Source organism: Aquarana catesbeiana, linkage group LG02 (assembly GCF_042186555.1).
Source record: "Aquarana catesbeiana isolate 2022-GZ linkage group LG02, ASM4218655v1, whole genome shotgun sequence".
NCBI classification, from domain to species: Eukaryota; Metazoa; Chordata; class Amphibia; order Anura; family Ranidae; genus Aquarana; species Aquarana catesbeiana.
Genome location: NC_133325.1, coordinates 796,600,536 through 796,615,320, shown reverse-complemented (window position 1 = coordinate 796,615,320; position 14,785 = coordinate 796,600,536). Strand labels below are relative to the sequence as shown.

At 43.6% G+C, this 14,785-nt stretch overlaps 2 protein-coding genes and 1 long non-coding RNA gene across 5 annotated transcripts in view; 1 reads left to right on the top strand and 2 right to left on the bottom strand.

Moving 5' to 3' along the window:
- Positions 1-8,676, bottom strand: part of LOC141129453 (uncharacterized) — an 88,515-nt gene extending 79,839 nt beyond the window's left edge. Inside the window, exon 1 of one of the 2 annotated variants that reach the window (XM_073617491.1) lies at positions 8,453-8,676. In XM_073617491.1, coding sequence (XP_073473592.1) covers positions 8,453-8,486 — 34 coding nt within the window. In that variant the 5' untranslated portion in view covers positions 8,487-8,676. Of the gene's footprint in view, positions 1-5,926; positions 6,078-8,452 lie in introns of those variants that run through there. The other variant, XM_073617490.1, reaches the window with a different exon arrangement.
- LOC141129452 (uncharacterized) overlaps positions 1-14,785 on the bottom strand; it is a 182,991-nt gene that overhangs the window by 112,525 nt on the left and 55,681 nt on the right. The gene's annotated exons all lie outside the window — the stretch shown is intronic.
- Positions 678-14,505, top strand: LOC141129454 (uncharacterized). Its single transcript, XR_012241831.1, has 3 exons — positions 678-1,199; positions 2,846-3,008; positions 13,139-14,505. It is a non-coding gene; the product is annotated as an uncharacterized lncRNA (long non-coding RNA).

The window sequence follows — 14,785 nt, the reverse complement described above, 5'->3', positions numbered from 1 at the left end:
GTTTTTTTTTATATATTTTTGGGGGATATTTTTTATAGCAAAAAGTAAAAAATATTGCTTTTTTTTTCAAAATTGTTGCTCTTTTTTTGTTTATAGTGCAAAAAATAAAAACCGTAGAGGAGATCAAATACCATCAAAAGAAATCTCTATTTGTGTGGGAAAAAAAGAATGTGAATTTTGTTTGGGAGCCACGTCGCACGACCGCGCAATTGTCAGCTAAAGCGACGCAGTGCCGAATCGCAAAAAGTGCTCTGGTCAGGAAGGGGGTAAAATCTTCCAGGGCTGAAGAGGTTAAAGGTTAAAGGCATTTTTTTTCCCCCAAAAAAATGCGTTTGCAAAATTGCTGAGCAAATACTGTGTGAGATAAAAAGTTGTTACAGCCATTGTATTCTCTGGGGTCTCTGCTAAAAAAACATATATCATGTTTGGGGTTCTATGTAATTTTCTAACAAAAAAAAACAATGATTTTTACATGTAGGAGAGAAATGTTAGAATTGGCCTGGATGGGAAGGGGTTAACATGTGTGAAAATGATAAAATTGTTCTGGTAGATAAGGGGTTAAAATCAGTTTCCTCCTGTGATCAGAGAAATGTGAGATCACGTGATGCAACTCCCATCCCTCCCCCTCCCTGTACACTCCTCTCTATATATTTCCTATAAAGATATAAACAGCCAATCGGAACACAGAGACACACCCAGACCGCGCCCACAACTTTACACACATAGAACTGAACATACAAGAGCGGGATGCTGATTGGTTGAGTATATCGGCGCTGTCAGAGGGGAGGCGATGTACAATGGAGAGAGGAGTTCTAGTGTACAGAGAGGAGCCGGAGATCTGTACAGAGATGTGGGGTGAGGAGAGCGGGGAGTGTCCGGAGATTTCATCTCACACCGGAGAGAAAACACACCGGAGGAACCGACTGACATTCCCTGGAATTGTATATTTGCTGCCACCCTATGGAGGAACAGGGAACTGCAGTCCCTGGAGCTGTATGTGCTGCCACCCCATGGAGGAAGAGGGAACTGCAGTCCCTGGAGCTGTGTGCTGCCACCCTATGGAGGAAAAGGGAACTGCAGTCCCTGGAGCTGTGTGCTGCCACCCCATGGAGGAAGAGGGAACTGCAGTTCTGGGTCTGTATACAGAGCCCCAATCACTAGGATCGTACAGACGGTGATCGGTCAGACTTCTCTTCCTGGTGAGTTCATGTCTATGATGGGCGGATTTCTACATGTTGTGGCCAGTGCAGCAAAAAAATAAAACTTTGTAATGGACAAAAAGACCTAGTGCTAAAGTACCTTAAAAACCAGGGTGACTCTGTAGGTACTCAGTAGCGATTTGTGCCAGCGTCCCCAACATTGTAATTGAAAACACATAGAATCTAGAAATGGGACTTTGGAGGCACAACAGTATTAAACTACGAAAGAATAGATATGTTTGGGATTTTTATTAATAAAGTATAAAAGGACAATGAACAAACATGGACATTTAAAAACAAATCAGGCTAGACATAGAACCTGGTATTGGTACACCATAGGGATCCTGTCCTGCAAGCTTATGTGAAATTTAGAGCAAAAGTAGATATATGATTAGAGCGCTTATTGCCAAATGAAGGAGCATATACTTCCCCAAACATTGAATAGTAAACGATCATAAAGCTCTAATGAACAAAATGTTGCAGGTCTGGTGATCCAAGGTGAGATGCTCTCTAGTTGCTCTACATGTTTCACGTTGCACAGAACGCTTCCTCAGGAGCTAGAGCTTCTATTCAGAGTACATAAAAGAGACAACAAAAAAGAAAAAACTATCACAATGACAGAATATCAAAAAGTAGGGAATGTACATATGTACAGATTTCAATATTGAGAATAAAAAAAATCCCAAACATATCTATTCTTTCGTAGTTTAATACTGTTGTGCCTCAAGTCCCATTTCTAGATTCTATGTGTTTTCAATTACAATGTTGGGGACGCTGGCACAAATCGCTACTGAGTACCTACAGAGTCACCCTGGTTTTTGAGGTACTTTAGCACTAGGTCTTTTTGTCTGATACCTAATTTAGGGGTGGAAGCATCCCATTTAATTCCTAGTTAGGTGACTTCCCTATTTTTTGTTATCTGTATTCTTCCCTTTATTTTTTATATTTATTTACTGGGATTACTAAGTGGAATTTAGTTACCAATACATTGATCTGTGATGGATTTTGTAGGGACTGCATGGTTGGGTTACATTAGTGATTTCCAGGCCAGTTGTTTAACTGACATGGGACAGGAGATTGGACTGGACCACTATATAACTAAAATGAAAAAACTGCTCAAGAAGAAATCCAATTTGCATTGGCATGTGGATTTTCTTCAACAATACGTACGAGAAAACCTAAGTCCTGTGGGACTGAGAGTTCAATTATTCCCATCTTTCCAGAATGCAGGCACCAAATTTAAAATTGCATGGGAAAAAATACTCGCCCAGTGCAGCACTGACCTTATCAAACTTTTAATATCCCATTACCAGGCTGAACTTGCCCTTCTTGATGAGGAAATAATCACTTTCCAAACCAAGAATGACAACTTAAAAAGTCACACACAGTTTAATCATAAATGGCAGGAGGTCAAGGAATATATCACTAAAATCAATAAGGATATCATCTTTTAAAAACAAAATAAACTCATGAAAGATAAATCGGCCTTCTTGGAGGGCTATGCTTACCATTGGCAGACTCCTTCCCATAGTTGCAGACTTAGAAAAACAAACCTTAAAAAACAACCCCCTAACAACGGAATGATGTTTACTGACGATGACACTGAAATTGACTCTGATTCTTCTCTATCTACTCTTTCTTCACAGGTTCCTATTGGAAGAGATCTGAATCCTACATCTAATAACACCGGTGCACGTAAGCGATAATATGGTGGTGGACACTACACACCCTATCCTAAAAAGAAAATAGACAAACAAGACATTAAACGCTCGGACGGCTCACTACGTCAGGGCGCTCCCTGTACAAAAGGTGGTAACTCACAGCCCAATTTTATGGGCCCCAATGCTCACAAAGCACTGCAATTGTTGAATTCGCAAAGTCGCACCAATTCAACACCTACGACACCTCAATTCGGTCCCAGTGGGGACACCTCAAACACCTCTTCTTCTAACAGTATACTCGCGAACGCGACACCACAACCCAACTTCTCCAACCCTCTAAATCTAGCTAATTCACTATCCCTCACGCAATCACAAACATGTAGGAAACAAAGCACCCTTGATCCCCACATTATCTCAAATGCAACACCTACCCTAAATTTTCCCATGCTAGGGATACCGCCACCTCACACTTAGGACTAGATGTCCTGAACCTTACTCCTTATTACTTTTCTGAACAAGATCTAAATGTGTTAAAACTCGGTTTAAGTTTCTGCCCATCACAAAAAATTGATAAGTACGAGACGATTAAGGATGTTTATTTGTTTACTCGCAATCTTACCTACAAATTTCTATTCGACCAAGATCGAATAAGGAGTAAAGAGGAGCTGGAATTTTCAGAGAGTATAAAACATTTTAAGATGGATGAGTTCCGAGCACTTCGGGACCTAATGCTCCTTTTAGAGGAAAGTGATGACACCCCTATGGTGTACCAATACCAGGTTCTATGTCTAGCCTGATTTGTTTTTAAATGTCCATGTTTGTTCATTGTCCTTTCATACTTTATTAATAAAAATCCCAAACATATCTATTCTTTCATAGTTTAATACTGTTGTGCCTCCAAAGTCCCATTTCTTTTTTTCTTTTTTTTCCATAAATGTTTTTATTGTGAACAAATGATGTTACACAGTTTTTACAAACAATAGGTGGATAGACAACATGGCTCTTATTAACATGACTTATTTCACTACAGTGAAGCGAGTCGGTTATGTGTTCAACTGTAAGTCAAACAGACGTATAACAGAATAAGAAAGCCTCGAACTCGAGGTTTACCTCATCATCTGAGATCAGGAACCATCTTGGGCGGGAGTATCACCTTGAATGTGATTTCAGAATTTAGGGGCTAGTTGAGGAATTGGATGAGTGTAGTCAGCTATGAGTCCATATGTTTGTTCCTGAACACGTGTGGATGTGTCGGGCTTGTGACGTGGGGTCTGTCTGCATGGTAAGTTAGTCTCGTCGATTTTTGAAAGGTGAGGATTAGATGGCGAATTATACAACGGAGTTAGGTTAGTCATGGGAGTAAGTAGATGGTTGTCATCGTCAGTTCAGTTGGGGTAGGGGAATAGAGAGGGAGATAGACATAGACGTGAATGGGATTGAGGGATGAAGTGGAAGATAGGAGTAGGTGGGGGGGTAAGAAACTGGGGTGTCCCCTCCCCAGTCTCCACCGGGCTTCAAGAGCATGGATGTTCTCGTGTGTAGATCCCTGTCTGAAGGGGGGTTCCCCCGGGATCCACATGAAAGCAGGAGTGAGCGAAACAGCGAGTTTTGATGGGTAGGTGTATGACTCAAGGGGGTTTTTGGCTTATTTCAATCAGTCGTTGTGGGAGGCTTCGGGACGGTTTGTCTTCATAATGGAGGAATATCTCTCTGTGCAAAGTCCCATTTCTAGATTCTATGTGTTTTCAAAAACTTTGTAATGGGCAGATTGTAGGTCCAGTTCTGGGTCTTTTCTACTGGAGGGCGGGGGAAGGGAGTGTATATAACTGGAGACATCATAGATACCCCCCATATACACCGAGCATTCTACCCCCCCATATACACCAAGCATTCTATCCCCCCATATACACCGAGCATTCTACCCCCCCATATACACCAAGCATTCTATCCCCCCATATACACCGAGCATTCTACCCCCCCATATACACTGAGCATTCTACCCCCCCATGTACACCGAGCATTCTACCCCCCCATATACACCGAGCATTCTACCCCCCATATACACTGAGCATTCTACCCCCCCATATACACTGAGCATTCTACCCCCCCATATACACCGAGCATTCTACCCCCCATATACACCGAGCATTCTACCCCCCATATACACCGAGCATTCTACCCCCCATATACACCGGGCATTCTACCCCCCCCATATACACTGAGCATTCTACCCCCCCATGTACACCGAGCATTCTACCCCCCCATATACACCGAGCATTCTACCCCCCCATATACACCGAGCATTCTACCCCCATATACACCGAGCATTCTACCCTCCCATATACACCGAGCATTCTACCCCCCATATACACTGAGCATTCTACCCCCCATATACACTGAGCATTCTACCCCCCCATATACACCGAGCATTCTATCCCCCCCCATATACACCGAGCATTCTACCCCCTCCATATACACCGAGCATTCTACCCCCCCATATACACCGAGCACTAAACCCCCCTCATATACACCGAGCATTCTACCCCCCCCATATACACCGAGCATTCTACCCCCCATATACACCGAGCATTCTACCCCCCATATACACCGAGCATTTTACCCCCCCCATATACACCGAGCATTCTACCCCCCCATATACACCGAGCATTCTACCCCCCCATATACACCGAGCATTCTACCCCCCCCATATACACCGAGCATTGTACCCCCCCCCATATACACCGAGCATTCTACCCCCCATATACACGGAGCATTCTACCCCCCATATACACGGAGCATTCTACCCCCCCCCATATACACGGAGCATTCTACCCCCCCCATATACACGGAGCATTCTACCCCTCCCCCATATACACCAAGCATTCTACCCCCCCATATACACCAAGCATTCTACCCCTCATATACACTGAGCATTCTACCCCCCCATATACACCAAGCATTCTACCCCTCATATACACTGAGCATTCTACCCCTCATATACACCGAGCATTCTACCCCCCCATATACCCCGCTGTCATGGCTCTGCCCCCCGGGATGTGCACTCACCTCCATACACAGGAGAAATGGATGGACAGATCATGTCTCGGTGGGTCGGTGATGTACTCGGTGTCCGGGCTGTACCCTGATCTCTGCACTCACTGATCATCTATTCCTGACTCATCTCAGAATACTATCATGTGTATTATATATACAGTACAGAGAGGAGTCCTCCTCCTCCTCCTCTTTTAACTTTGTGGTTAAGTCACGTGAGACCCATTTCCTGTCTCCTCTCCTGTGTACAGCTCTTCTCACAGCACCAAAGAACATTTCACTGACTAACAACAAACAGAAGAGAGAGTAATGACTTGTATGAAGCAGATCACCTCACACAACGTCTCATTTCTTTCTTCTTTCTGTGTAATAGATATCAGGGATGGAGACTCATCACTTCTACAATCAGGTTGTTTTGGGTCACATCATTATATTGATTGACTAGAATTCCATCACTTTCCACACTGAGGCTCTTTACCGCCAACACCTCAGTGTGAAGAGTTCTTAAGACGGAGCCTCTTCTTCAGACTCGGTGTTTACAAATTAAAAACAAGGTTTTTTTTTGCTTGAAAATTACTTAGAACCCCCAAACATTATACTTTTTTTTTCTAACACCCTAGAGAATAAAATGGCGGTCATTGCAATACTTTTTGTCACACCGTATTTGCGCAGCGGTTTTACAAGCGCACTTTTTTTTGTAAAAAAAAAACACTTTTTTGAATAAAAAAATAAGACAACAGTTTAGCCCCAATGTTATGCCGAGTAAATTGATACCCAACATGTCACGCTTCAAAATTGCGCCCACTCGTGGAATGGCGTCAAACTTTTACCCTTAAAAATCTCCATAGGCGACATTTAAAAAATTCTACAGGTTGCATGTTTTGAGTTAGAGGAGGTCTGGGGCTAGAATTATTGCTCTCGCTCTACCGATCACAGCGATACCTCACATGTGTGGTTTGACCACCATTTTCATATGCGGGCGCTACTCAGGTATGCGTTCGCTTCTGCACGTGAGCTCGGCAGGATGGGGCGCTTTAAAAAAAAATTTCTTTTCTTATTTATTTTATTAGATTTTATTTATTTTTACACTGTTTTTTTAAAAAAATAAAACATTTGGGTCACTTTTATTCCTATTACAAGGAATGTAAACATCCCTTGTAATAGAAAAAAACATGACAGGTCCTCTTAAATATGAGATCTGGGGGTCAAAAAGTCCTCACATCTCATATTTGGACTTAAATGTAATAAAAGGAAAAAAAAATAAAATAAAAATTTTGTCATTTTGAAAAAAATGACAAGAAAATATGCCTTTTAAAACATATGGGCGTAAATGACGTCGCTTCCACCCTGCTATAGTATGGAGATGGGTGGGGGCCATCTTCCCCTCACTCATCTCCATACACAGACAGGGGACAGGTCCCGATCGCCTCCGCCACTGCCGACTGCTCCAGTAACCGGCGGAGGGGGGCCCTCTCCCGCAGCCGATAACGGTGATCTCACAGCGAATCCACCACAGAGACCACCATTATCGTTAACAGGACCGCTCACTGAAAAGATGGAAATCTCGGTTGTGGCCGCAGCTGCTGTCATTACTGAGAGATCCATCTTTAAAGTGCCGACGTGTTTCTACAGGAGCCAGTCAGCAGAGCCAATAATGATTCTTCCTGCCTTCCAAGTGTTGTTCCCCCCCCCATATACACCGAGCATTCTACCCCCCCATATACACCGAGCATTCTACCCCCCCATATACACTGAGCATTCTACCCTCCCATATACACCGAGCATTCTACCCCCCCATATACACCGAGCATTCTACCCCCCCCCATATACACCGAGCATTCTACAACCCCATATACACCGAGCATTCTACACCCCCATATACACCGAGCATTCTACCCCCCCATATACACCGAGCATTCTACCCCCCCATATACACCGAGCATTCTACCCCCCCATATACACTGAGCATGCATTCTACTCCTCCATACACCGAGCATTCTACCCCCCATATACACCGAGCATTCTATCCCCCCCCCATATACACCGAGCATTCTACCCCCCCATATACACCGAGCATTCTACCCCCCATATACACCGAGCATTCTACCCCCCCATATACACCGAGCATTCTACCCCCCCATATACACCGAGCATTCTACCCCCCCATATACACCGAGCATTCTACCCCCCATATACACCGAGCATTCTACCCTCCCATATACACCGAGCATTCTACCCCCCCATATACACCGAGCATTCTACCCCCCCATATACACTGAGCATTCTACCCCCCCATATACACCGAGCATTCTACCCCTCATATACACCGAGCATTCTACCCCCATATACACCGAGCATTCTACCCCCCATATACAACGAGCATTCTACCCCCCATATACACTGAGCATTCTACACCCCATATACACCGAGCATTCTACTCCCCCCCATATACACTGAGCATTCTACACCCCATATACACCGAGCATTCTACCCCCCATATACCCCACTGTCATGGCTCTGCCCCCCGGGATGTGCACTCACCTCCATACACAGGAGAAATGGATGGACAGATCATGTCTCGGTGGGTCGGTGATGTACTCGGTGTCCGGGCTGTACACTGATCTCTGCACTCACTGATCAACTATTCCTGATAGTGATGTCCAGTTCATGAACCAATCGTTCTTTTACATCGATTCTTTTCAGTGAACTGGATGGATCCGTTTGATAGAGTTCACTATGGAGTGATAAATGTACAGATCAGATCTGGTAATAATATCCTAGAGTGAGAGAGCTCCGCCCCCTCCCTGCAACCAATGGTGGACCAAAGTCACAGCTCACTGACTCCAGACTAGTCAAAGAGGAATGTCAGTTGTTTATCACACTAAAAGAATCACAAGTAACCACCAGTAGAACAATCCACCAAATCAATCATCATGTAGCAGTGATGAGGTACAGACAGCCTGAGGCCCATTTCACACTTGTCCTGCGACTTGGGACTCCAAAGTCACATGACAAGTCGTACCCGATGATTTCCAATGGGTACCGTTCATATCTGTGCGACTTCAAGTCACAGAGACTTCATAGTAGCCCCTGCACTACTTTGGTTCAACTTTGATGCGACTTGAGACAGAGACCTCAAGATTACACAGGCATTTCTTCAAGTCGCGTCAAAATTGCACAACTTTCAAGTCGCACAAGTGTGAAAGGAGCCTTAGCCCTGGTTCACATTGATGCGATTTGACATGTCATATCAGCGGCAATTGCCGGCAACGGCACCGTCCTAATCAGTGCGGCGCCGCAAATTTCCAAAGGTATTTTCTGTACTACTTTTGGCGATTTCTGGGTGCGATTTCCATCCTGTACAGATGTCTCTGGAATCCCCCTGAAGTCGGGACTGACATGCGGGAATGAAAGGGTGCCAGCTCAGCTGAAGTCGCACGCTTTCATTCCCGCAGCTCAGTGTGAACCTGGGCTTAACGATTGGATTGCAAAGTCGCATGACAAGTCGTACCCCATGATTTCCAATGAGTACCATTCATATCTGTGCAACTTCAAGTCGCAGCTACTTCAAAGTAGTTCCTGCACTACTTTTGTCCCACTTTGATGTGACTTGAGGTCCATAGACCTCAAGAATACACAGGTATTTTTTCAAGTTGCATCCAAATCGCACAACTTTCAGGTCGCAATAGTGGAAACCTAGTCTGAGGCTAGGTTTCCACTGTTGTGACCTCAAAGTCGCACGATTTACAGTGCGACTTTGCAATGCAATTTTTTTATGCGATGTCATGCGACCGGTGAGAACCATGTGAGAACAAGTCGCACCGAAGTTGGAACAAAGTAGTGCAAAAACCTTTTTTGGAGTCACTGCAACTTGAGTTGCACTAATTAGAACAGGGACCATTGAAATACATGGGTTTTGACTTGTCATGCAACTTGACATGTGTCAAGTCGCACAACAACTCGCAGTAGTGGAAACAGAGCTTTACACAGCTATTTGTGCTTCACCAAAATTGATGACGATGGCTAATCTGACAAATTATGGTCTGACACAACAATAGGCTTGTGCTCTGAGCCAAGGAACTAAATCAAAGTAAACTTCCCCAGGACCAGGGCCTTCTTTAATATTGATTTGGCCCTGGGCAAACATTTTCTTGGGGGCCCCCCCTCTATTCTGAGACATACAAAAAATAGCAGGTAGACTCCAAATCAGTTTACTGCAGCAGATCACGCAGCGATTGCAATTGGTTGCCAGAGGTTACAGCCTATCCTTACCGCTCACTGGGTGGTTGCTAGAAGTTACAACACAATTTCTGCTTGCCGCTTGGTTGCTAGAGGTTACTGCACATTATTGGCGTTCACTGATTGGTTGCTAGGGGTTACAGGATAAATAGGATTGGTCCCAGCACAGAACCCTCGGGGACCCCACTACCCACCCCTGACCATTCTGAGTACTCCCCATTTATCACCACCCTCTGAACTCGCCCTTGTAGCCAGTTTTCAATCCATGTACTCACCCTATGGTCCATGCCAACGGACCTTATTTTGTACAGTAAACGTTTATGGGGAACTGTGTCAAATGCTTTTGCAAAATCCAAATACACCACGTCTATGGGCCTTCCTTTATCTAGATGGCAACTCACCTCCTCATAGATGGTTAATAGATTAGTTTGGCAAGACCGATTCTTCATGAATCCATGCTGATTACTGCTAATGATACCGTTCTCATTACTAAAATCTTGTATATAGTCCCTTATCGCCCCCTCCAAGAGTTTACATACTATTGATGTTAGGCTAACTGGTCTGTAATTCCCAGGGATGTATTTTGGGCCCTTTTTATATATTGGTGCTACATTGGCTTTTCTCCAGTCACCTGGTACCATTCCAGTCAGTAGACTGTCAGTAAAAATTAGGAACAATGGTAGAGCTGGGGGATTTTCTCCCAAAATGAAATCTGATTTTTTTTTTTTTTTTTTTTTTAACTCTATTCACGATTTGAATAATCAAGGGGGTTTTTTTTGTTTTTTTTTTTTTTTCTTTTGATGGACATCGCGCCGGTCCTGAGGAGCTGCGGGCAGGAGTTTTTAGGCGAAGCCGCAGCTCACCTAAAAACTCCTGCCTGCAGCTCCTCAGGACCGGCGCGGTGTCAGCACTGGTCCTGGTGAAAAAAAAAATTGATTTGCTGAAAATTTGAATTGATTTGACCTCTCAACTCGATTCAAGATTTAAATCGATTTTTTTTTCCCCAGCCCTAAACAATGATCTGGCAATTACTTGACGTTGTTCCCTAAGTACCCTCGGATGCAAGCCATCTGGTCCCGGTGATTTATCAATGTTAAGTTTCCCCAAGTCTCATTTTAGTTCTGTCCTCTGTTAACCATGGAGGTGCTTCCTGTGATGTGTCCTGAGGATAAACACTGCAGTTTTGGTTACTGAAGCCCCCGATTCCCTCGTGAAGACTGAGGAGAAGAATAAATTCAATACCTTCGCCATCTCCCCATCCTTTGTAACTAGATGTCCTTCCTCATTCTTTATGGGGCCAATATGGTCTGTCCTCCCTTTTTTTACTGTTTACATACTTAAAGAATTTCTTGGGATTCTTTTTGCTCTCCTCCGCTATGTGTCTTTCATGTTCTATCTTAGCCGTCCTTATTGTACCCTTACATTTCTTGTTGCATTCTTCATAAATCTGAATGCTGATGATGATCCCTCAACCTTGTATTTTTTGAGGGCTTCCCTTTTGCTTTTATATGCATTTTTACATTGGAGTTAAGCCATCCAGGACCTTTTGTTTGTGCTTCTAAATTTATTACCTAATGGGATGCATTGGCTAATGCCCTTATTTAATATGCTCTTAAAGCAAACCCATCTCTCCTCTGTGTTCTTTGTTCCTAAAGATTTTATCCCAATAGTTTAGGGAAGTTGGCTCTTTTGAAATTCAGTGTCTTTGTATTCCCCTTATGTTTCCTATTTGTGTGTGGTGTTTTTTTTTTTTTTATACTGAAGCCGATTGACCTGTGATCGCTGTTTCCTAAATTGCCCCGTATTTCCACATCCGTGATCAGGTCTGTATTGGTAATCAGTAGATCCGGTAACTCTTTATTTCTAGTTGGTGCATCTACCATCTGACCCATAAAATTGTACTGCAAGACATTAAGGAACTGGTGAGCCTTAGATGAATGCGCGGTTCCCTCCGCTCAGTCACCGATAATTAAAATCCCTCATTATGATAACACTTCCCATCCTTGCTGCTAATCCAACTTGTGATAGGAGATCTGTCTCCCCCTCCTCCCTCAGGTTAGGGGGCCTATATCATACTCCCAGTATTATTTTTCCCTTAGCTTCATCCCTTTGGAGCTCTACCCATAAGGATTCCACCTCCTCCGTAGCTCCCTTAGTTATGTCATCTCTCACATTCACTTGTACATTATTCTTGATATATAGGTATACCTCTCCCCCTTTTTTACCCTCTCTATCCCTGTGATAAGGAGTATACCCTTGAATAGTTGCCAGCCAATCATGAGAGCTGTTGAACCAAGTCTCTGAAATTCTCACAAAATCCAAATCCTCCTTGTTCAACAGTATCTCTAGTTCACCCATCTTGTCCTCCAGGCTCCTGACATTGGTGAATGTGCCACGTAGTTTAGACCAGTCACATACTATCCTCTTATTGGGTGTTCCGAGATATAGACATACCCACAGGTTTTCTGGCCAGTGTGTTGATGTCACAGGTCTTTTTCCTCTTCTCTGGCAGTGGTGGGTGGTCTCCTTACTCCTACATCTAATGAAAGGACTGTAATGAGTGGCGTTTAGTGCGGTAGCTTAGTGAGCACAGGCTGTCCTTCTGAAGTACCTCCCAGGGGGTGTGTCAATGACAGCCCAGGCTCACAGGAAGTGGGTTGAGTGACAGCCACAAGACTGATGTCTAGTGGTGGAAAAGCAGTACTGCAGGAGAGGGCCCGGAATTGAATGCCTGGAGCCACTTAGCCTTAAAGTGTCCCCGCCATGACCTCTTCTTCCTGTGCATGCACACTGCAGCCCTATTCATCACTATAGGCAGAACTGTACTCGTGGCAACCTCCCAAATCACTCAAATAGACGATGTGAAAACCATAGTCATTGGACTGTAAATGACCCAGTGCCCCCGGGGGAGGGGGGTTACAGTAATATTCCGCACAAGCCCCTGATCTGCAGTTGTTTTAATATTTTTATTTTTATTTTTATTTACAGGTGAATCGCAAAAAGAAAAAAAAGCTCTTCTGAGTATTATGGAGGTTTGATATGTACAACCCATCCACAATGAATCCACCTCCACCGATGAGACTGGATCCATGCCTGGAGCGGAGGATGGGACTGTGGCCAGCGCTGGGATTGGATCCTTCCATTCTGGTTCAAGAGAAAGAAGCCCCCAGCACATACAGATCTTCTTTAGAAATCACCCTGGTCCCCTCATCCCTGGAAAATACTTACCATGCCAGCTGGGATGTGCAATATTACTTTCTACTTTACTTTTAAAATAAATAATTGGTATTCTTTTAAATTTTACTTTTTGTATCCACTAATAGGTCAAGCCTGAAGTGTATCTAAAGCCAAATATTTGTTAGATTTGGATGGGACCACTCGGATATTCTTGCCATCTGTCCCCACTGAGGAGATTATATATTCAGGTGATCATCGGAAAGTGATGGGAGAATATAAAAAAAAAATATTGAGCTGGCACCAGAACAAGTGTCCCATTGGAAAATGTGCCTCTTATACCTGTTCTGGTGCCAACTGTCTAAAGCTAGCCATACATGGTTCTATTTTCTTTCACTTGGGTGGATGAAGGAAAATTCTGTACATAAAACACCTTCCCACGACATTTTCCAACATGTCCCTAAGACCCCATACACACTATTAGATTTTCTGCAGATTTTTGTCTTCATTTTTACCAAAACCATGTAGTGTAAGGGCCTGGCTGATTGCATACAAATTGAAACTTTTAAGGTTTGACCTCATATTATATGGTTGTGGTAAATCTGAAGACAAAAATCTGCAGACAATTGAATAGTGTGTATGGGGCTTTAGGCCCCTTTCACACTAGAGGTTCAATTGGGTCTGTTTTTTCAGGTGGGCCCCATCAGACTCTTCACTCTCCTCTATGGAGCAGGGGGTGGGAGTTCACAACCGCCTACATCCTATTCAGTTGGATCAGACAGCAGTTGGATGTAAACAGGCAGGCGGTCCGCTTATATCCAACCGCCCATAGAGGACAGCAGGCTGTGTCCTTTCCACATGAGCGAACATGGACCACTCATCTGCCTGCTCATGGGGGGATCATCAAACAGATACCCTGCTAAGCAAGTGGGTCCCCCCCATGAACACTAATGATACTTGCGGTTCATTCACTCTCAGATCTCTGAATGAATAATGCTGCTGATACCGCTTTCAAAGCGATTGTACGATAATCGGATCGTTAGTACAGAGCTTTCCAGAGCCAATCATGACAGTTCATCCAATATGACAAGCACAAAAATGTATCGTATGATACCAGATTGTACGATTGTTTAATCAGTACAGTTGTCATCTGAAAAATAAATACACTACATCACTTCTGATTTTTTTTAATTTTTTTTTTTATTCAGTTTTACGAGAATTTTCGTGACAAAGTTGTAGAGGAGTGAAAGTGACAAAGTTGTATAGATATCTCACACTGAAAATTGCACTCAAGAAAGAGCCGACACTAGCTTATGTGCAAACTGGAACTCTTTATTATACGTTCACAAATTTATGCAACATAAAATCAGATAAGAGCTTGATCACATTATCCTAAACATTAAAACAGTAATATCAGTACCTCTAATAGTGATCTAATCAACAGCTAACTAATTAACCAGC